Raw genomic sequence first — 24,666 nt, 5'->3', positions numbered from 1 at the left:
GATTAAAATGCTGGTTTTCCCAATGAGGATTTCATTTATTGACACCTTGAGAAAACAACTAAAATTGACTTGTCATCAAGGGGAAAAGGCAAGAAGAAAAGAAGAAGAAGAAAAATAAGGCAAGACAAAAGGAAAACAACCAAACTGTACTTTTTATCATGAGAAAATGGAGTGAATACAATGTCAAGATGGGACATGGGACCATTCTTCCAGAAGCGCATTTGTAAGGTCACATACTGATGTTGGATAAGAAGGCCTGGCTCTCAGTCTCACTCTAATTCATCCCAAAGGTGTTCTATCAGGTTGAGGTCAGGACTCTGTGCTGGCCAGTCAAGTTCATCCACACCAAACTCCCTCATCCATGTCTTTGTGGACCTTGCTTTGTGCACTGGCTCTAATTCTTTTCTCAAAGATAATAGGGGTGGAGATTAAACCTGATCCACTCTTAATGATTTTTGGAGTAGCAAAAGAACTGAAAACTTTGCAAGTTGCTCAACAACAACTCATATCTTGTGGGCTTCTTGCTGCTAAGAAACTCATTCTTCTATTTTGGAAGAAGAAACAAGTGCTCAATTGTGGTTGACTGAACTGACAGAAACACTTCATTTAGAAAGAATTAGATTCATTCTTAAAAACATACTAGATAATTTTGAGAAGATTTGGCACCCACTGATCTCCTTCCGGCAGAGCTTGATAATCAATGTAACTTTGCACATGCACATTCAAGTAGCACTCCTTACATCACTGGAAGCAGGTCATAGAAGAGTGAAAACATCTTTGCCCTTATGAAAAGCTTTCAGTACTGTTCTTGGCTCTTTATTTTATAAAAAAATGTGGTTTAGTTCTGATGAAACTACCGCTATGCTATAGTTACATCATGCTAATTGCCACACCAGTGGCAGCCAATGCTAACGACTCATAGTACAACTAAACCCCACCCGTAGCTACCGCCTCGTTCTCCTCAAATGTCGCTGATTGGTCCAAACTGTTTTCGGTTCAGCACAAACATTGTAGATTGGAGCTTTACAAGATGGATTTTCCTGGTAATATACATGTAGCCTGGCCAATCCATCCGTTTTGCGAGGTCAGAGCTCTTCTGTATTAAGTAGGGTTGAGTATCATTTGGGTTTTTTCTAATACCAGTGCTAAATCTGTACTTTTTATACAGTACTGGTGCCTCAATCAATGTCTTTTAGAAAAAAAAGTGTGTTGAAAGTCAGCGGGAGAATGAAAGCTGTCTGGGTATCATAAATGATTCAGAGAAATATCTTGACAAGATGGCAGTGGAACATGGGATAAGAGAAGGAATCCAGTGTAACTTAACAAAGAAATCACACATATTCCATAACATACTTCTTGCCTTTCATCAGGGGTGGCAGGGAGTATCGATACTTGTGTTGTAATTTGATCTGGTAGGTATCAGATGTGCTGGTACCAGCCCCATGTCTGATGATGATACTCATCCCAAGTATTAAGGCAGGAAAACCACAGACAATCAAAATATGCATGTAAAAATATAAAAGTGTGAAAAAAACAGGTAGAGACTAAATGATCATACAACAGTGGATGCTCCCACCTGAGAGTAGACATCTTGTGGCGAGAGTCCTCAGGACTGCACAATAACTGTGACAGACCTGGAAAGACAAGACACAATTTAGAGTACTTGAAAGGATTTCTTGAACATAACAAGAAACCAAATAGACTTTTTCCTTCGTTGTTCTTGCCTCTTGAGACTCCAAAGTGCTTCCCTGTGCCAGTGTTTTTTCTCCCTGTCCGTCTGCTCTGCGTCTCCTTGAACCACAGAAACCATCAAGTTAGCTGTTGATCAAAGGGCCGTCCTCGCTGGCCGCAAACACTTCAGACACATCAAATGGTGCCACATTATTAGCATTGCCTCATCTCCATACGGTCTCACCTCGCCTCACTGGCTCTAAATTAGACTAGATAGGACAAGGTGAGTGGCGCTACATACAAGGGAGGGAGGAGGCCGTGAATATCTCCCTTCACCATTTTTTTTTTTTTTAAAGGACTGACTTCAAATACATGTGTGATCCACTTCACAACTGGCGTGGTGCTCCAAAGTCACTTTGAACTCTTTTCTGAGTACAATGGCCAAACTGTGAAGAAAGAGACAAGGCTGAATATCTAAGAGCTGCCGAAGAGAGGGAGAAAAAGGAGAACGGGAGAGAAAGTTGTGGAAAAAGTACAAAGATTAAGACAAACAGTGTGTAACATGTTGAGTCACACAGTGAAAGGAGAAACCTTTGAGCCTTTGATATAATGTTTCCATCAGAAGCCAAAAGAAGGAAAAAAAAACTCAGACAAAAAAAGAAAAAAAAACACCTCCTTTGTGTGGAGGATCAGAATAGAATCCAAGCAGAAATCGCTCTCCTGTGTATCCCTGACTCTTCATCACCCTCAGCTCTCCAACTTTTTGAATGAATAATTAACACAAAGTGAATGCAAAACCCTCTCTCTTTATGTAAAGACCCACCCACATCCGCCTGCATTCACACAACCTCAAAAAATAGCACAATCAGTGTCACAATTGTCTGGCGTCCCTGAAAAAAAAGAGTTGTATAAGCTTTGGAGAGAATACGTGACAGAGGTCTTCTAACAAAAAGTAATTTAACAGAGGCAAATATTTTTAGAATTGAATCCCTAGTTTAGGTCTGATTCGCCCCCCAATGATTGGAGCTATGTGAATCCAATTTTAGGCTTGTCCCAACAGAATATTTTCCTAAATAATGCTCAAGTGTCCAGTGTCAATACAAGTATGTTAATGCTCCTGATCATGTTTTTTTTATTTTTCGATTCCAGGCTTCCGTGTACTACTCACAATAGCAAATAATAGCAAGCAAACCGGGTTGCATCACCAACCAGCATGTGTACTTTCACAGATCACAAGCATAAACATTGTCCTCCTTATTTTCTTTTATGCTGATTATGTGAGTTATTGTGAGATTTTGTCTCTGGATTCACTGCTGTAAATCTTTCCCACAAACAAATGATGTGTGGTCCTACTGTTAGGCCAATTTGTCTAGTGTTTACATTTGGAAGATTATAATGTTAAAATGGATTAAAACTGGTCTTTTTTCTGTGGTATCCCATTTTTTTAAAAATTGTTTAAAGATTGAATACCATTTAGATTGTAGCCAGCCTATCATGATCAAACTCTAGCTAAATCTAAGCACACACAATCACAGCCATCATATCTGATGTCTCCAGCTGTCTCTTCCCTCTGAACTCTCTCCTCCGTACACTCCTCCCTCTTTTCTCTTTGGGCAGATTGATTTCTGTCATGCTGAAAAACACTTTTTTTCCCCCCTACTCCTCTTTCCAAACCTCACCCGCTGATCAGTGTTTTTTCACACTGTGTAAACATTCATTGAGCTATGTGTTTGGAAATGTCATCGCCACCGCAGCCATTGGGTGGGCCATACATATTTCATCTGCTCTGACACCTGTTCGATTTTGTGTCAGCTGCCGAAGCCATGTCTCGTCTGTGGGAGAAGACAGCATGAAAAATTAAGCATGCACACTTTCTGAAAGTTTCATGTGCAATCGCACACACCTGTAAATTGGAAAGCACAAGCCAAAAACTGTAATTTGTAGCAGACATGTAGGTTTTTCTTCAACTTGGTCAAGCGGGGCCTTATCTCTGGGTTACTGTTTTTTTTTTTTTAAGTTGCTTCTTCGTATTTGGAATATATAGTGCTCTGATAATTAGATGTGGCTTGCTCTGTCTCATTGTCCTCTCTGTGATTCTTATCTACTTTGCTCTGATGTTGGCCAGACAAACTTAACACAATATAGCTTTTAATGTCCATCATAACGGTCTGCAGATTTTTATTGAAGTGCATACATTTTTATAGGAGACAGTCATATTTTATGTCACAGTAAGACCTTAGAAGAGAAGCAATTTAAATTGAACTGATACAAGTAAAAAAACCAAACTGACACAGTGGTTTCATGGAGTAAACAGTACTAGAGACCTGTTGAATGATTTCATTAAAGCGTTGAAATTGTGTTGAAAAGCAGAGGTGGAAAAAGTACATGACTTTTGTACTCAAGCAAAAGTCCAGTTACTCTGGTTAAATTTTACTGAAGTACAAGTAAAATTTCTGGTCTATAAATCTACTCAAGTAGAAGTTGAAAGTATTTGATTTAAAGTTAACTTAAAGTACTGAGGAGCTACTGAGGATTAGTATATAGTAGGTAAAATCCCACCTCTGTAATTTAGTAAAAATACACAGCAGAATTCACAGTGGTAATTAAACTCAGAGATCTCATTTTAACACTGTATAAGTGGTCCACAGTACACGTAGTCAATTTACACCTTTAAAGTGATAATTAATTTACAATATGACAGAACAACAGTAATTCTTAAAAATATTTATCAAGGTGGGTCTCAAAGCAGAAAGTCAACCTCATAGCAAGGCAATGCATACTGATAAGGAATATGTTCTATGTTAGCAGCACCTAAAGTCACAGGCTTGAGCTCTAACTCAGTGGATAACTTCACTCATGGTGCAAATGTGTCTCACTTCAAAAACAACAATAATCCACCAGAAACAATCCCCAACTAAATAAAACTCATCTAAAGACTCGGCCCAAGGGCATGATGATAAACTCTACCCTCCCAGCTTTGAAATCGCAGTGGGTGGAGCTTAGAACAGTTGCTTCTTGACAGAGTTGAACGAACACCGTAAAATAACTTAAACACTGAAGATCTTTTCACTCAGAATTGAGTTAAAGTAAACTCTGAATTGTTTAATCATGATATATTAACACTCTAGTCTTCTCTGTGTCCTGCAGCTTCTTTGGGATATTATGTGGAATCATTTTCTCTTCTTTCTATGTGTTACAACAGATGTGGAAAAAGTACAAGAGAATTGAACTCAAGAAAAAGTGCAGTTACTCTGGTTAAAATGTGCTTAAGTAGAGGTAAAAGTACTGGTTTCAAAATATACTAAAAGAAGTACATGTACCCAAAAAACTGCTCAGTTACAGTAATTTGAGTAAATGTAATGAGTTACCTTCCATCCCTGGTGAAAAGTACCACGTTTAAACATAAAAAGTGAGAAGAGATTGTTAGTTGCAAAGACTGGATGTTCATCAGTTGTATCAGAATTACGTGGACTGATGCATTGTGTTTTCCACAGAGAACATGATCAAGTACACTGGCAGCCCTGACAGCCTGCGTTCCCGTACCCCCATGATCACTCCTGACCTGGAGAGCGGGGTCAAAGTTTGGCACCTGGTGAAGAACCACGAACATGGAGACCAGAAGGAGGGTGACCGTGGCAGCAAGATGGTCTCTGAGATTTACCTGACACGACTTCTGGCTACAAAGGTGAGTCAGCTTTGATTTAGAAAATCTGAATCCTGCGAGGAGATTTTTGTTGATTATGAAACTGATTATGAAAAGTTTATATTAAGGATCATCTGCAGAAACCCAACAAAAAACATATACACACATATATTCAGTGACTTTTAATTCCTTGAACAGCTGCTGTGGGGAAGAAAACAGCCTTCACATTTCAGAGTGCAAAATTCTCAATTAAAAATATATTTGACTGTAAAAAGGAAAGTGTAAGAAATATAATGAAAAAAAAAAAACCATAAAAATCTCTTTGTTTGTGATTCAACATTTACAGGACAAATATTGAAACAAGGAAATCTCTGTCCCAACATTTGTTATTTAAACAAGTGTTAAAGGAAATGTTTCTTGTTCTTAAACCAGTTCAGAAAGTGAAAGGTGAAAAGGTCACTGTAACCTTCACCCTGTGTTAACGTGACTCAGAAGAGCCTCACTTTATTTAAATATTCTTGTTTACTTTGGATGAGTCATCTCAGAGGAAAAGATTATTCTAATGTATTCCTCTATCCCCTCAGGTGAAAAAGAGAAAATAGATATTTCTGTTTGTTTCCTCTGTTCGTTGCTGTTGCGTTGACGCGGCAGCATATCAAAAAGAGAAAAGAAGAAAAGACCCACAAAGTTAGTGAAGGTGTTTCTGTAATGAAAAAAATGATAAGGCAGAAATAGAAATGACTATAAAATGAGTCTCTTTGAATGTGGCTTGTTACAATGGCTTTCAAGAGCAGTTAATTTGGTTCGGAGGGAAATGTGACTTTGATCCAACAGCTGAATGCAAATTTCCAATTGGCTCCTAAAGCACCACTTCTCCTGCTTTTTTTTCCATCATATCGTCCACTTTATCAGACACAGACAGCAGCGTGCAGGGTAGGTAGGAGAAAGAGAAGCTACAATCTGTCCAGGCTGTAATTTTTTGATAAAGAACATTTAGTTTGTTTCTGATCTCCTGCCTGCTTCTGTTAAACAGTCAGCATGAAGAACACTGACTCACTTCTTAAGATGTTATGTAAATAGACAGTGGCAGGAGTGTTAAACAGATTGCCCTAAAGAACAGACACTGATGGTAAAAGCAGGAGAATAAAACATATATTTCTTATGATGCATACCACATGTCTCAAAAGTACTGGATCATCAACACTTATCTACCGTTATCCTCTCTCTTTACCAAAACTCTTTATCTTTATTTAATTCTTCTACAATTAGAGACCACACGTGCCAGAACAACATAATGGTAAACACTTAAACTAACTGAAGACAGAACAGAACTGGGGAAGAGTTAAAAAGTTAACAAGCTGACTAATTTAAGTTCTGCAGCGTGAGCTAGTTTCACAGCATTAAAAATGTTTATTTAAAAAAAAAAACATGTTGTGATCCTTAGTTCTTTCTGATCAATGCAATCTAGTACTCCTAAACTTTTGAACTCGTAAACCCTATTCAGGGTAACTGATTTCCTGTTTGGATTCAGATGTTTTTATTTTGAAAGAAAAAAGGAAATTTAGGTAAATCAAAGATTATGACATTAACTAAACCCCAGAAAAAGAACTTGTTATGGATTGGAAAGGAAAAATGAGGGAATGGTAAAAAAGTAAAATATTTGATAACTCAAACAATAAATGGACATGAGCTTGTATGGCACTTTTCTTGACGTCTGAAGTCTGTTACTCCTACTCTCTAACATCCATTCACTCCACATTCACACACTGATGGTGAGGGCTGCTATGGAGAATTAGCTCTCAGTATTCGCTAATGCAATTCAATCAAATCCATGCACAAGGTCCAGCTGACCCCTGACTTGTCTGCTGAGATATCTGGGAGATTTTTAAGTGAAATGAGACTTTAAAGAGCAGATGTGTACTTATTTTACAACATTGTGGTTGTAAAGGGATGTTGCAATAACTTAATTATGATCAATGTATTAATTATGATCATTGTAAAAGAAGCAAATATAAGATTTGGGAAATTCAAAATAATAGGTAGATGAGTGGCATGATGTGCACTCTGCAGCATAAGGTATGAGTGGAGGATGCAGTAGTCATGGCACATACTGTAAGGCCCTTCAAGCATGTGCACATCCCCTCTTGGCCCTCATGAGTCGCTCTATTTCCCACCACCCTCCCATTCCAGAGATGAGGAAGGGGGCTCCAGACTGCAGACAGCACATCATCTTTCCAGATGGATTGTTTTTGTAGGATAACCAGTTTATCTTGGCCGCCCATCTCTCTTGGTGAGGAATGATTGGGCAGACAGGCAGTGTAATTGACTGCGTTTGGCTTTCACCTTGCCAATAAATACTTCTCCCTGGCAACGGCGCTGACGTCTCTCATATTAGCTCCATCAGTGTCAGTCTGACAGAGTGTGGGTATGGGGCAAGCTCATGTGTGGACAGTGGAGGGGCATGGGTAAGGACTGCATTTTCAGCCATGTCCATGTCTATATAACTCTTTATCTCTCTATTTCTACCTCGGTGCAATCACAAACATTCAGATTGTTTGCTTTCTCTCATTTCAATAATGAGGCAGAAGCATCTAAACATCCAGATGACACATTGTGTTTAGAGTGGGGTCTAATGACAGGGTAGATGGTAGTTCGGGGGGCTATGTTTGCAACTTTAGCTCTACCAGGAAACAAGAGAACCCCATGATGATGACAGCATTGATGCATGAGCACCCCTTGAGACGGAGAATGACGTAAAATGTCACACTGATTTTGTTACTGCACACACATAAATGCATGCACATACACACTGTAATGCCGAGTGTCACTCCAGAGACACATGGGCTTGATTTAGAGATATGTGATTCCACCTTTCATAGAAAACCGATAAGGGAATGTGGGCCACATTAGAATTATAGCTGTGATTGTCGGACTAACAGGATTCTCTCCTCCCACTCTCTTCTCCCTCTCTTGACTTTCTGATTCGGTCACTCGCTCCAGCCCAAATTGGATTTTTATTTGCCGCTGCCTGTACACACCTCATCTGCCACACTCAATGGCCTCTTTTCCTGATAGGAAACCTCTGTCGTTTCATTTCCATCCCTCGCCCTCGCCTTCTCCCGTGCATCCCATCAGCTCATTCTTTACAAGAGGATTAGATTCTCTCACTCTGTCTCTCCTCTCTCTTCTCCTCCTCCTCCTTAAAGTCGCCAACATTAAATCAAATTAGGGTCAATGGTGCAGTGTGGGAGCTAATCCGGCAGCACAAAGAGGCTTAGGAGATGCGCCTCCTGTTCCCAGATATTATTAAAAGTCAGCTGTGAAATAACAATTTCCTCCATCAAAGCTGCAAGCAGATTTAGAGGCCAGGTCTGTGAGATAGGAGTCAGACACATAAACATCGGAGTGAGGGACAAAGTGACACGCTGCACAAATCATAAACTCACACGGGAAAATATCCACACATTTGTGCCAATCTTGCTGTCTGCATTGTGCCCTGGAATGTAGGAAAATCTATTGGGCAATCTTATTCACATTTTTCTAGTTTGACATACTGATAAAGAATTTTAATAGTTTTGCACATTTAAAATTCAATGCATTATTTCCTTTGCTTCTTCCATTGTCGCAGTGAAAACAAAAATGGACACAACACATTTCTAGAAGTTTACATAGACACATTTGAAGCTGTCTCAAAGGACTTCATAAATTTTTTTTTTTGTCTTTCCTCTTTTTCCTCTGCAGGGTACGTTACAGAAGTTTGTGGACGACCTGTTTGAGACCATTTTCAGCACAGCTCATCGAGGCAGCGCTCTGCCGCTGGCCATCAAGTACATGTTTGACTTCCTGGACGAGCAGGCCGACAAACACAACATCCACGACCCCCATGTCCGGCACACATGGAAGAGCAACTGGTGAGTTAAACAGTTTCAATATGCAGTATTGATCTGTAAATGCCTGCAAACACAAAACTCCTCAACATAAGAAGTTAGAAAGGTTACGTGGATGTTTGACAAGCAACAATCATGTTTGTTTTTGAGGTTTCTTTGCTCTATTTCCACTTATGGCCATTTTCCTGAACCGTTGTTTAACAGATACAGGAATAATCAGTATATTTTCCACATTTCACATGGCATCACCCTGGTTTCACCCAGTGTCAGTGCCAAGCTTCACCACACGCCTCTTCCCTTCCTAATATCCATTAACCACAGGGGCGTGTAATCTTCATTAAAGCCAACCACAAGGGGCTAATCCAATTGGCTGCCAAGACTCTCCATCTATTATCATGGATAACTGGGCCAAAAAACGCCTGTCACTGTGGAAACCTCCATGGTGACAAATGTACGCTCCCAGGTGGAAGGAAGTTCACCTCTAAATTAATACCAACTGATTAATTTAGACTGGTCTGACCTCTTGTGCGTCCACCTTAACAGGTTGGCAGGGTTTAAGTAAGCAGGAGTGCACCTGAATGTGGTGAAGGGGAAATGAAAAGGTGTAGAAAGGGAAGTGAACTCAGTGGGAGTTAAACGTGCACTAATATCTCATTAGCCTCCTGGCCTCTGCCAAGATCCCAGCATGCATCACTCAGTGCAAGGCCCAGGGGTACCATGGAGATGGGAGGATAAAATTGATGTGTATCAAGGGACAAATGAAGAGGATGGGTTTGGTGGAGCTAAATAAGGGAAGGAATATTGTTTATTTTAAAATCATGGTCCTCGTTTCGATGCTTGTCTGCAATTGTGGGATGTTTTTACTGTCTGTTAAGTGTTTTCTGAGAGCAACGGGTTGCCCTTACATTATTTTTAATGGAATATGCTTTCACAAGAGGGGTGTAAATGAATAGCTATTTATCATAACACACCATCACAAAAAGCCACTTAGACTACACACAACAGTTTGTCTAATGCCAGCAGAGATTTTCTCTGTGTGGGATGTGTATATGTCTTCTCACTTCACTCTCTGTGTGCTCGACCGTGACCTTTAATCTTCCAAAAGAGAGCAACAATAGCCTTCAATTTGTCAGGCAGTAAAGAATTATGATGCCAGTGCCCCTCCTATACTGGGCCTCTGTCCAGCACTCCTACCTGACTAAGTTTCATCACACACGCCATTTATTTCAAAACCGGTGCCCCCACAACCTACTGTTATCTCCACATTTCCTCCTGCTGTAAGAAGTGCACTGTACATCGTCTGCAGTCACCATTGTGCTCGTTTTTCCCTCAGCCTTTTGTGCCTCAGGCCCTTCTGTTGCTTTTTATATCTAAGTTATGATATTGTAATAATTTAGGGTATTTGAGAATATCATCAGAAGCTTTTTTATGCCTTTATTATTATGGAGGAGGACAGTGGATAGAGTCAGAAATTAGGTATTAAGGAGCCACAGGTTGGCCGCAAACCTTGGCTGCCTGCACACGTGGGGCGCGACCTAACTGCTAGGCCATCTGTGCTCTCATCAGAAGCTTTTTCTAGAAAATTTCACCTTTGTGTCTCCTAAAATAGCTGATAGAAAATGGTTATGCTGGCATGCATTTGGAGCAGAAGAGAACATTTCACATTTCCTCTGATGACATGAGAGAGACATAAAGAGGTTTCATTCTAGCTCAAGAAATCAGCTTTAACCCCTCACAATCAAGGATCAGCTACAAAACAGTGTAGCGAAGGCACCAAAACCACTCCTGCACCTTTTTTACCTAACATTCCTTTGTGTTTATTGAAGTATTATTTAGGTTAACTTTGTGCAATTGAATATTCAGTTGAAATTGAGCACATAGGGTTAATTCAGGCAGGCCACGGCCAGATTAGTTGATCTCACGCAAGCTCTCATCAGCTGACGGCCAGCTGATTTGCTCAGAACACAATTGGTTAATTGCACATGCTGCAATATTTAAACTGCTCCAGCCAGACTATGCTTTGCTGCTCCCTCTGTAAGCTGCTTTTGCAACTCTTCTCCACCCCAGCTCCTCCTCTATGTTTTATCGGGTTAGTCAGTGTCATTCTGTTGTCACTGATGCCTGCTCTGCTATGGGTTTAATGCTGCTTCCCTACCTGCCTCAGGTTTTCCTTGTAGGCACAGGAAGAGCAGTACATGTGCTAATTCTGCTTGATGCTTTCCACATGGGCTTGTGGAAGGGCAGGGGGATCCCAGAACAGCCACACCTCCAAATATAAATAATAGCAATGAGAGCAAATTAATTACTGCTAATAAAGAGACTTATAAATTGTAAATCATGTGTGTTCCTTGACAAAGTGGTCCTGACTGAAGTCATGTCAGCAGTGACAAAGTTGTAACGTGTATTTGTATGCATGTACAGTAACTGTGCACACTCATGAGTCACTGGCTCCTAGAGCATCTCAGGATGGTATCTTTTAGATTAGCCACAGAGTGTCAGCATCTCCTCTCATCCTCCTCCTCTGTATTTGGTGTGTGTGTTCCTTTGTGTGTGTGTCTCTGTCTGCACCGTGTTTGTCATGTCGGGATGCAACAGACAGAATTTTAATTATTGCGCAAAACTGGCACACACTTCTTTTCTGCATGCTGATAAGCACCTCTCTACTATCATAATGCAGTCCCAGCCTTCAACCAATGTAAATGTCATCAGCAGGGCTTTCAGAGTGAAGCTAATTGTCTAATAGTAGTCAAGTTGAAGGATTTGTAAGTTTAGAAAGTTTCCATTTATTCAAAGCCTTTTTAGGGGAGAACTGCTTTTGTTGTGGTGGATTGTAGCTTGCCATTCTCACTAAAGGTCATGCCTTTTCATCTACTGAGGTGCAGTTGGAACAATGCCCACCTAGGTCACCTTTATAAAGCTGTTGTTTCAGACTCAGGTCACTGCATGAAAAAGGTCAGGCTTGGGCTGTTCCCTGTTAGTGCTGTAATCCCCGGATGCCCTGAGCCAAAACATCTGTGACCCTTAGCGTGCCAATGGTTCACAACTTCATTAGGCCAACATCCCACAACTGCAGATTCAGAGGCTGTGTGTGCCATAACTGTCACTCAGTTCAAACTGCAGTAGACATGTCACTGAAAGACTGCAGGCTGACCTTTTAATATTGCCTGCTGCATGAAGCGCCAGTCAGATTTCAGGGTCCCCCCTTAAGTCTGACTGGTTTAGATGATGCTGTTTGCCTTGTCAGCCATTAACTAACCATTAAAGCATCTCCAATCATTAAGTACATCTTCACCTAAGTTAGGTTGGTTTTATTAACTTCAGTATCCTAAAGATGGGGTATATTGAAGTGGCTCCAACATTCTTATATTTGTCTCTATGTGGAGTAATTCTCCTAGAATGAATACTGTTCAGTAAAGTCAGTGTAAACCCCATAGTGGAGAGGTGGATAAACTGTTTTATTACTGAACACACTTTTCCTGAATTACTTTAAAATTGTACTAAGGACTTTGTAGTCTTAAATCAATGTACAGAGCATTGGTTTTTTAAATAAAGGCTTCTCCTGGCTCTGCCAGTATAATTCCTCATGGATCAGATATGCCCTTGATCTTTGCAGCTGATATTTAACCTAATCCCTGACCAAAGGACTCATCATTGACATCCTTTAGATTCCTAGAACTACACAGCAGGAAGTAATGGAAAAAAAAAAAAATCAAACGCAATTGTTAACACACTAGGTAGAGTTATTACGGTTATTATTTTGGGGTGGGGTAACTTGTAATTTTATCTTCCATTTTACATAACACAGAGCTGAAAGCACGGGGCAGCTGGGGCAGATTGTCAACAATCAAGATGGCACAGCAGTAGTGTTAATATCCCTTTGATCCCTGCACTTAATCTCACTAGATTCTTTGCTTCGATTAATTTTGGAGTCATAATGCAGAGTTTTTCCTTCCCCCGAGTCCAAATCCTCTTTTGTTACACTGTACATCTGAATGGCTTTGTGGGTGGCTCTGCTCAGATAAATGCTTAGTGAGATTGTAGGGAGGCACTGGTGGTATTTAAATGATTGCATTTCATTTCTTCTTTTCCATCCCCTTTCTTTGATATTGTGGCACACAGATACACTCTTATACAGGCTAGCACTTCTTTACTGTTAGATTTTTGCAGCATCAGCTAAAAATATAGAGAATAGTAAAGATATGCGATCCAAGTAACACTCAGCTCTTTCTTAATACAACCTGAGCCCTTTCACTGCATTACAGAGATAAAGCCAGCCCTATATCTATTCATTTTGACAGAAACAAGCAGAGAAAATAAGCACACTTGTAGATTTTTATTATTCTGGACAGGCACAAAATAGGACCCACAAGCACAAACAAGGCGATATGAACTGTGTCACTGCGCGGCCCCCAGCGAGGACCCCTGGACACTGCTGGTAAAAATGAAAGCCAGCCACCACCTGGTTTTAAAGATAAAGCATTTATTGAATTGTGCACACACATCAAATAGAGCACATCGGCCACAGCAGGGCCTGTGTACTCTCTTTGCAAAGTGAATGAATCCTCGTCCCCCTTCTGGCTCATAATATGCTCACATCTATTGCCTGACTGGCTGCAGCAGCAAATATAAAAATGGCATTTAGGGACATAATCTCAGAGCAGTTCAACTGGACACAAGCTGTTGTTTTCCTTTACGCTCTTTGTTTCTCTGTTTGCATGGCTATTAGAGCATTCTGTCACTGAGATGGAGCTGAACAAATAATGCTAAAGTAATCTGTAGGACAGGGGGCCAAATACAGCACAGTGTATCAGCATACTTAGATCAATGAACTTTTTCTTTTTAAGATTTATTTTTGGGCATTTTTGTGCCTTTATTAGATAGAGGAGGACAGTGGATAGAGTCAGAAACAGGGTCAAGAGTGGGGGAGAGACATGCAGTAAAGGGCCTCAGGCAGGATTCTAACCCAGGCCGCCCGCATACATGGGGAGTGCCACTAGGCCACCTGCTCCCCCAATGAACTTTTTTTTTCAGCATGTTGCAGTATCTGTGAATTTGCACAAAAGGTTAAGAAACACTAAGGTCAGCATTCCTTTTAGCCGGATGACAACTTATCCTACTTAAAAATTAAACGAGAATCCATATGAATGAAGTTTGACAGGGGATCTTTAAAGATTAAATCTACACCAGTAACTTTGATATTGAATGTTTTTTTATCCATTTATAATCAATATTTTGATTATTCATGCAGCTAGCTGCAAACGCTGTCACCATATTGTCTGTTTTCATCCCACAATTCATTGTGACAACCAGTGGCAGGCTGTTCCATTGTAAACTCATGCTATGCACATGTGCAAATACTTATAAACTGGAGAAGAGTCTGAGTGACTCATAATAGAGAGAAATAGACACAGAGAGGCTGTGATGTGTCACTGTGTCACTGCAGACAGGAACTACTTTGAATAATGACTCAAATTCCGAAAAGCTACTTTCTGGTCCCCAAGAGTTTGTGTTTCAATTTTTGATTAATTTTTTTGTCTCGATAGTCCCATAAGTTTTTTTAAAATTCAAGTGACTTTACTGCAACATAACATATTCTTAATGCTCAGGTTATTCTGAAAAAATGGAATGTTTATTGCTTTACTGTGCACCACACAGTTAATGTTTATAAGCTTTAAAGACAAAAAAAGTCCAGGTGAGACACAATGGTTCAAAAAATAGCGTAGATCTCAGATGGTTAACAGCCATGTAAATGTCATGAAACTGTATACCAACCTTTGCTTTTCCTTGTCTCTGCAGCCTACCTCTGCGTTTCTGGGTGAATGTGATCAAGAACCCCCAATTTGTGTTCGACATACACAAGAGCAGCATCACAGATGCCTGTCTGTCCGTGGTGGCCCAGACCTTCATGGACTCCTGCTCCACCTCAGAACACCGCCTTGGGAAGGACTCACCCTCCAACAAGCTGCTTTATGCCAAGGACATCCCAAGCTACAAGAGCTGGGTGGAGAGGTGAGCTTTTCAGAAGTGTATGCCTCCACACCAAACACTGAGGGGGAGCATGTGATGGGGTGGGCCTTACGAGAGTAAAAACATCAGAAACCTGCTTTAGTCATGTTTCATTCCAACAAACACAAAAGGGCTGTAGCACTGTGATCTATGGGCTATGAAATACAATCCAAATTATAACATAGAGGGAATGGGTGTGAGCGCCCAGGGCTTGAGATCTACATTACAGAGGAAGCAGAAGTGTGAGAGTATTTTTGAGAGCAGAAGCAGAAGGTATTTTTAATGAGAGTTTAATTAAATGTATTTGTCAGCAGGGTCGGCAAAGAGGTCCTGAATAAAAGATGTTGTAGAGTAAAGTGGTCAGGTTATTAATGTCCATAGGCGAGCTTTAGCATGAGAATATTACTGTGCTGCTCAAACTGGTGGACCAAAAGAACAGCTTTGGGCACAGGAACATGCTCATTAGTCATGTGAGAGTGGGTTTGCATCTGAGGTTTCTTTGTGCTGATTCATACATGGATATCACTGTATACTTTAAGCGGGACAGGGAATACAGCATCTGCTACTGTAGGGGGAAGCACAAGCAGACATTTAAGCCTGTATTGACTCATGTTTTATGACATTCACTGTTCTCCTTCTCACTGCCCTGCAGAGTACAGAAATCTGGCCCACAGTAGAACTTATTCAGTCGAGAAGTGTCAGTAATGTCCTAATGACTGACTTTGGATTTTTCCAGTCCTGCTTCACTCTGCTGTCCAACTGTGACAAAGTAAGGGTCATATGAGGGGAGGACCTTTAAAGGCAAAGGCAGCTATGAAAGAAAACTTCACAGAGAAAGAGAAGAAAATGAGAAGTGGAGAGGTAGAAAAGAGACGTCCTTCGGTCTCCTTCATGCTTCTACTAAATTGTAATAAAAGGGCATCCTTACCTGGAGAGCACACTGTCACAAGAGAGAAATCTCTATACAGCTGGAGCATGTATACATTTAAGAGGTTTAACCATGCAGTTTCAGCAGTTTTAGTTGTTTTTTCATGGTTAGAGGCAGTGCGGTTGGGCAGAGACGTTTAATCCCGCAGAGCTTTGTACTTGCTGCAGTATGTTGATGTTATTAATTTGGGGCTGTGAAGTGAAGCGGGCTTGTGAGATATTGACACTTGCGTTGAATTTGATGTGGGAGTTGATGGTCTCCTGACAATGACAAATCCATCACAGCTGTCATAACGTTATTTGTTTACAAGAGTGCTTGCATATGGATCAGTACATGTGCTAATGTAACATTTTGTGGAGACGGCACGGTGCAGATCTAAGAGAAACTGTGCAAAAGTGTTTTCTATAGGCGACTTGTTCTCACAGGATGTTTCCTATTTGGCAGAAGCTTCTGGAAACACTGAAAGTTGAAAAGCATTAGGGTGTTATGAGCGAAGGATAATCATTATTGCTCCCTGAACATTTCAATGAAACAACTCATCAATGTTTGGGTCCATATGCGCTTTACATCTTGAAAAGGGAGATGAATCGACTGCACAACCTCAAACTTTTAACAACTTTAACTACAGATACATACCTGGAGTTGAATATGCATGCTGTGAAGCCTAAAAGCCACTTTAAATTGCAGCTTTACATTTTTGAGTGAATCTACATACATAGGTTTTGGCTGCAATAAAGAGCCCTAAAACTGACCCCTGTTAGATGTCAAGGAGAGAAAATAAAGCTTAGTTCATGCGCCAGTTGTGATGAGCTGACAGGCAGCTGATCCAAAGTATCGCCTCCCAGCTCACACCTCTCTTAACACAGCGGTGTATTTAAATATGACGCACTTCACACTAATCCCTGCTTGCATTAATGCTGATGCACCACTCTGCTGCTGCTGCTGGCAAAGCTTAACCTCCACCACCCCAGCCTCCTCCTTTATAGCATAAACCTTGTTGCACCCTCATATTCAGATTCATGCTACTATGGATTCATTGCTTTTGCACTAATTTTACTGTATTTAATATGCATTGTCATGAATGTATTTATCCATTTGAGGGTTTCTAGCCATGCACTCCCAGGAAGGTCAAAGCATGCTGCTTGACTCACCCAGGGAGCATCTTTTGAGCAGAACAGTAAAATTGTATATCCATTTTGTAATAATGAGAGTGTTCCTGAACAAAGAACTGATATCTCCTACTTCAAATTTAGCAGCTGAACAAAACTCAGGCTAATATTACCTCACAGTTATGTCCTTCCATTTACTTTATCAAAGTAGAGAAGCTAAGTTTTGTTCATACTAACTTTATAAAACAGCACACCTGGTCTCTATACTAACAATCCCCTGCTAGCTTCCCTAACACTACCCTGCAGCACTGAACAGGTGTTGATGTGTGTGCGTGACCTCCGTGCAAAGGCTATAAGCAACATCCACCTGCCTTTTCCTTTGCTCAGTTTGCTCTGAAGACTCGCTTCCTGGCAAATTCATCTCTCCCTCACACATGCCCAGAGTTATCCAGCCAAACACCCGGCCTGTCCTCGAGCGGCTGCAGCTACAGGAATTTAATATGTAAATAACCCGCTTTAATTAACATAGTTGATAGGGGCAACACAGCTGCTGCTGACAGTGACTGATTACCCTTACTTCAATGCAGTGTGTCTATTTGTTCTGTTGTGCTGTTCAAGGTTGAAATCGAAGGCCTGTCAGTGTCTACTAAGACTCTGTATCACTCATGTTGCTGTGCAGCACACTTGTTGCCTCTGTGCCACATGTTTAAGTTTCATATCCTCAAAGATGGTAATGAGCTCTTAGGACAACAGCAGCTCTGTCTGCAGTCAAACAGAGCAAACTAATCTACTCTTTCCCCAAATAATCACACAGCTTCTCTTACAGTGATCCCTGCTTAGTGAACTTGATTCTAACATGTTAATTTACCCCTTTCTACTCTAACAGGTACTACTCAGACATCAGCAAGATGCCAGCGATCAGCGACCAGGACATGAACGCCTACTTGGCAGAACAGTCACGGATGCACATGAACGAGTTCAACAGCATGAGCTCTCTCAGTGAGATTTACTCCTACGTGGGCAAGTACACTGAGGAGGTATGTGATAGCCACACTCAGATTTTGGGGGGATGTGTCCAAACATTCTAAGAATAACTTTAGATCAACTAAAGATTTAAGAATTCTTCAATAAAATTTATTTTGCATATTTTATTTTCATTTTAAGCTTTTGTGCAAGCTAAACACCATTCATCAAACACTTAGCATGTATAGAACAGTAACTGAACAATCAACTATATTTCCAGTTTTGAGCTTCCAACTGCTTTGTTTAGTGAAATAAATTTTAGGCTCAATTAATCTTATAAACATCATGAAAATCAGATGATAATGCATTTCATTGATCAGGACATGTGTTGACCAATCAGCATCAAATGTTCCATAAATGAACGTGGTAATGGTTTATACAGGACAAAGAGGGTGTGCAAAGACCTCTGCACACTGAATCTGTTTTTTCATCCCAAACTGCCTCACTCATGTTCACACACTGAGTCTGAATCTGCATTTTCACATCGATTTAAACACTGTGCTTTACTCATCTATTATGTGAACAAAAACATTTGTACAAAAAATGTGAACACACAGCCTAGTACCAAGCAGACGAATTAAAAAGTTGTGCTCCATCTCTTCCCATCGGCATATAGCTGTGATGCAAAAGCTTTTGCAAATAACAAATTGAAGATCTCTGTCAGTATGGATGGAGCAAGGGTTTTCTTTGTGATGGAAGGAAAGAGCCACATTTTTTCACCAGATTGTGGATCAGGAAAACGCGTCCAAACATAACAGACTAATTGTGCTAAGACCTTAAGGCTAAGTGTTGGTAGTATACCAGTACTATAGTATAGTATATTTGTCCTTGTAGTTACGTAATAGTAAGGGATAGAGATCAAAACCCAGCTCTATAAAGACCCAGTTCCGTATTTTTCAAATACTTGAAAATCAATAATGTTTTAGCTTATTGATACTACTATTGAGTCTCACAGGCTCTGTCACATAACGTCATTTAATGATATGACAGGTGTAAGAGTATACTTTTTTATAACAAATTAAGGATGCTAATACTCTATTATGTAACTATATTTATAATAATCTTAACGGACAGTGTTACTCTGATCTTGTAATAAAATACAACAGTTCCTTATCTTGTTGGCCCTCAGACTTTCCCCACATGATTTTATATTTAAAAGTACTGACTGCAGTGTTGTTACTGTTTGTTGTCTCACCGGCAGATTGTATGCTCACTGGAGCAGGACGACGGAGCCAGGAAACAGAGGCTGGCCTTCAAGCTGGAGCAGGTGGTGGCCTTCATGAGTCTGGAGAGCTGAGGACCGCACTTCCCAGGGCGCACTGGGAAGAGACCCCATCAGAAACCGAGCCGTGCCTGAGCGAAGACCTGTCCCCATCTTTTTCATCATGTGACTTCCTCCCACCCGCCTTTCAAAGATGATGACTTCCTTGCCCTTTTTTCTGCTTCCTCTTCCCCAAGAGATATTTTGTTCCTCATCCACTCTGCTGCATAGACTAGTTTACCTGAATTTCTCTGAGGGGTGGTTCAAGCTGCGGTCAGTGTCTCCTTCAGTGCAGTGCAGGAGATGCCTCAGCTTCACCACAGGGAGAGCTCTGAGGGGTGACTGCCTGAAAGCGGCCATATTGGCAAACTTCAGTCCCCCTGCTGGAAGAAAAGAGGGGAAAAACATTTTTATGTTGCCTTCAAGAATTTACACTGATAGGTAATTCTTTCCAAACCACGATGCTGGTGTCCGTTTTGTTGAGAACTCTTTTAAAGATAGGATAGTGAAAATACAACCATCTCTAGAGTCCTGTTTATTGTAGTTCTATATTCAATCGACTGAATCAAGAGGAGACATCAAAATGATGACTGCAAGCCAAATGAACACCTCTGAAGAAAATTAATGCAAAGGATGGTTTGCCAAGTTTACACTGTACCTACAAGCAAAGCATACATATCTGCGACTATTTGGGGCGCGAGTCCAGGCAAACCTAGAATGTTCTTGTGTTCTTTAAATGTAGCTGGAGTTGTATTTAAGAAAAAGACTGATGGGGAACGGGAAGGATTAGTGCTTCTCTGAACTTTTCCTTTATTCAAACATGACAGACGCTAAAACTTTACAAACCAGAGCATTCCCCAATCTGTATCCCTTTGCAACATTCGCACATTTTCCCTGCCCAGCTTACATTTCCTTCAAAGAAAATGCTCATGATTTCTGCTTCCATCCGGCTTACGTGGCTACTGCAAAATTAATCTATTAGACAAACCCAGGAGGGCCTCGACCCAAAGTGGATCCTCTGTAAGAAGCACACAACCAACTCTGGAAGACAGTTTTCTGACTGCCCATCCAAACACCACAAGCAGTCTTTGGCTCTTGCCTCTTCCAATCTTGTGCCGCCACCGCGACGGTCTATCAAAGCACACACACCCGCACAGATACACACGATCAGCAGCTGCCTAAGATCTTGACTGCCCAGATATCTCCAGCAAAGGAAGAGCTGACTGAAAAGTACTGGGTAGAACTGCCTGATCATTAAAAACAAGAAGAACGATTTATGACAGCACAGCCAGAGACGGCTGACTGCTCCTTAAAGGGGTCTGTTGTGAGAGTAGCACTTCTTTCCCAGGATATTTAAAGACTTTTGTGTGGAGAAATCAAACAAGATGGACTAAGTCAGTCAGCCAAAAACCAAAGGAGCTTGAAATTTTCAAAAAAACGGTCAAAGTGTATTTGTAAAGTGCCACTGAGGAACGTCAAAAAAGGACTATGTAAAAGACAACCACTTCTAGGACTACAAAAATATTGTGACTGGAACTTTAAGAAACCTGTGTGATTTTTCTGACCTCAGTGTGTCGAGGAGAGAGGCTCTGTGGGCGATCCCATCCTCTTTCTCTTTCCATCGTCCTCGGGGCCCTTCGGCTCTCGGCACACCGTTCAACCCTTGTGTCCGGCTCCTGACTTGCCAGTTTTCTTTCTGTTTTGCACAAGCGTTGGAGATGGTAGCTAGTTGCATACGGCAAAACCCCAACTCTTGAGTGTGTAACTGTTGAGGCGCTCTTGTCTGTATTAGTGTAGTTGTCCTCAGTGGTGGCAGGGGGTGGCCTTCTCCAAGCCTCAAAAAAAAAAAAAAAAAAAAAAAAAAATCTGATAAAGCGGAGCAGGACAAGAAGCGAGCATCACGGCAGGATACACTGATAGATTTTTAAAGTAGACGTTGGAGAGAGCGATTGAAAGAGAGATGATGGAGGCGCCCTCCGTACCTTTAGACCTCTGCCCTTTCTTTTGCCTTGACAACGTGCCCCATGTGGTGATGTGAATGTGTGAAGACCGCCCTAGGTCCACCTTGGGTCCTTTATTGGCTTTTTAAGCGCATGTAAAACGTAAACAATTTAAGAAACTTATTTAAAAAAAGTGAAAAATAAGAAAATTAAGCCTTGCAATGATGATGTGGATGTGTTCTTTTATCTTTCTTTTGCTTGGAAGAATCGAGACGGGAAAGTGGATTGTTCATGTAATAAAAACTATAACTTTCGTTTAAGGTGGAACCTTTATCAGTTCAGACCCTCCTGCAGACCCTCATGTCCATGGTTTTTGTCAAGTGTTAGAAAACAGATACTATATACCCTTGCATGTTGACCTACTTGGATGGTATGAAATGGAACTGCCTTGCTCAACGATATTTATATACTTCTACTAGGGACAATTTTACGAGCCAACTGTTCATTTTTAGATGATGGATCTCACATTTAGACAACATGAACTCTATTTTGAATTCAGTATCAAGGTATTGTGTCCTCTATTGCAGGTCCTTAGTGTGTAGTAACAGCTCTGGGTTTCCTTTTGGTACATAGAAGAAGCAGGCTCAGCCTCGCTGTTTTTGCTGCTATTAAACCTTGTTTGCAAATGTCTTTTCCTCATCCTAACAAAGGTTCATTTCATCTGTCATGGGCCACAAATACACCAGTTACAAGCCTTTTGTCATCCAGACAACAACGGAAACATATCTTTGACTACAAATCAACCAGAAAGCACATCCGTCTTGATAGTAGACTGAGTTTGGCTAGTGACTGTTTTTTTTCTCAGCCTTTAAGTCAAATGTATGTGAGATATCCAAGTCATTGTCCATTAACCCCTTGTCTGCAGCTCTATGAATGTCTGTTGTTTCTACTTGGAGGGGTACATTCACAAGATGTTTGCAGGACACATTATGTAGTAAACATATCAAACTTATTCATATTGGAATATGAGGAAGAAGGGACTTTGAAACCTACTGAAACATCTCTAGATAATTATAAAGAAACTCTTTCATTCATGTAGCCGACATAAAGTCTGTCTAGATACCCAAAGTTTCCCCTCACAGCTGTGTGCTTATGAAAAAAACACACGGTGAGAGTCCTGGACTGTCGTTGTGAATCTGCCCCCCGGTGTAATGTCCCGTCTTTCATTTTCTCCTTGCCCTCTCATGCAACAAAGGCTGTCTCCGAGTGGCCACCTTGTTGCCAAGAGCACAGATAAAGTTTCCACCTTCAAACGTTTTGTAGGAACTAAAAATGTCCTCCTAGCTCAGTGTTATAGCAGGTGTTACAGAAACAAGCTAGAAAAGACTTTTACTAGACCATATTTGAAAGATAAAGAGTATCTTATTGAGAGATAAAAACGAACCTGGGGGATATAAGGCGAGCTTCTCTAACTTTGTTATAATTAATTGTATACCTGTGTATGTAAATATAATGCATTCCTATTTTGCAGTCAAGAACAAAATACTATTTGTAATATAGAATAAACTTTATTATGAAACCAAGCATATCATGATTGTTTTGTGGTCTTTGTGTCTTTTTAAGGAAAACTTGGAAAGCATGCTCTGTTTGGAGATAAGAGCCAAGCTACCTGCATACCATTTTTGCACAATTATATAAACTCAGACCTGTAACCAGTAACATAAAAGAAGAGCAGCTCTGAATTTTGATGCCATTGTCTTATTAAGACTACACTGTGGCTGTCAGGCTGCTTTGTCCTCTGACAGGTGCTGTGTCAGTTAGACGGCCTGTTCAGGGACTCTGAGGCCATCTCAGGTCTGCCTCTGTCTGCTCTAAGACCGAAAAGAAAAGACGAGATGCATGACAAAGAGCCACTATCATTTCACTCAGAGATGTATAATTATTCTTTATGCTGTTGACAGTCTGCTTGTAAGGACAAATACTGCTCAGTGTATAGAACTAGCACTAGACTCTCCCATGAAAAGAAAATCCTGATTTGATGATACATAATGGCCCAAATCATTGTAGACTTAAGTATCCAAATTATTGAAATCATGGTTTTTATCCAATTAATTCAAAGTCTATGGGCTGATTCTCCACAGTGCCACTGGGGAAGATAAAGAACCAACGGTTGGAATAAATTTAGCTCTGAGGGAGTTGAGCTCAGAGGAGTTGAATGGTCTAACTCTGAACAGAAGTAGCAGCAAGAGATGATCGCTAAATAATATGGAAATTAGCATCCAACAGTCACAGTGTCTTTACGTACCTTTCTAAGAGTAGGGACAGAATTAAGCAAACATTTTTTATGACAGCAGTAAATTTTAAAGCCCGTTTGTTATCCTGGGACAAAGCTGAGAAATAACATCCCCTCATGATTCCACCTCGGCTCGCAAAGCAGCAACCAACAATTAACTGATGGTCCGGCCGGTTGGAACCAGAAAACAGATTATTTGAGCCAGATGTTTATGTAAGTACTTGGAGCTGCACAATGTGTTCTCACTATCTGAACAATCACAATAAACACATTGACAAGTTGGACTTTATCGCAACAAGAATATTTTTATGAAACAAGCGATGTTTTCTCACTCAGCAAGAGAGCATTTTACTCATTGGATAGAGGCCCTGAACTGTAGAAAATACAGGATAGAGCCTGAATGATACCATCCATTTGGTTACTGAAGCCAATCCATGTTGGCTACAGAATTGAAAACACTGTCTCAGACTAACTTTAGATCCGACAACGAACAAAGTGGTGGTGCTGAGACAGAACTGGCAGTATGAATGTCAGCCCAGTTAACCTCACTGATACATAAAGCTTGTGGACCTGTATATTGTCACTCTAGTAAATGATGACAAAGATGGGGAGAAAATGCTCTCATGTAGTTGACTTGCTCTGACATGCCAGTCTTGTTGAATCGTGGTCGTAGGGCAACTTGGACATGCTGTGCTAAGGCCACACTACAAGAGCATTTGTTGTTCACGATGCACATATTTGGGTCCGATGTTTGCCAATGAGCTGCTACCATTACTGTTTAGGCAAAATCTGGCAGAATTCATGTAGTCTGAGCTGGCCTTGAGAGAAGTTATAAAAACAGCTGACTCTAGCTGACTCCATAATGAGGGACATTTTAAGCATTTTAGGTGGAATTTATTTCATAC

The 24,666-nt window shown here is 40.7% G+C and overlaps 1 protein-coding gene across 2 annotated transcripts in view; it reads left to right on the top strand.

The window, feature by feature from the left end:
* plxna4 (plexin A4) overlaps nt 1-23,045 on the top strand; it is a 283,307-nt gene extending 260,262 nt beyond the window's left edge. For both annotated transcript variants that reach the window (XM_041780599.1, XM_041780598.1), the window contains exons 28-32: nt 5,166-5,356; nt 9,056-9,225; nt 14,998-15,210; nt 18,131-18,281; nt 19,469-23,045. In XM_041780599.1, the coding sequence (XP_041636533.1) occupies nt 5,166-5,356; nt 9,056-9,225; nt 14,998-15,210; nt 18,131-18,281; nt 19,469-19,564 (821 nt within the window). In that variant the 3' untranslated portion in view covers nt 19,565-23,045. The remainder of the gene's footprint in view (nt 1-5,165; nt 5,357-9,055; nt 9,226-14,997; nt 15,211-18,130; nt 18,282-19,468) is intronic.
* Nucleotides 23,046-24,666: the final 1,621 nt, after the last annotated feature.

Source organism: Cheilinus undulatus, linkage group 23 (assembly GCF_018320785.1).
Source record: "Cheilinus undulatus linkage group 23, ASM1832078v1, whole genome shotgun sequence".
Classification (NCBI taxonomy): Eukaryota; Metazoa; Chordata; class Actinopteri; order Labriformes; family Labridae; genus Cheilinus; species Cheilinus undulatus.
Note: the sequence above shows the minus strand (reverse complement) of the source record. Positions and strands in the feature narration are given on the sequence as shown.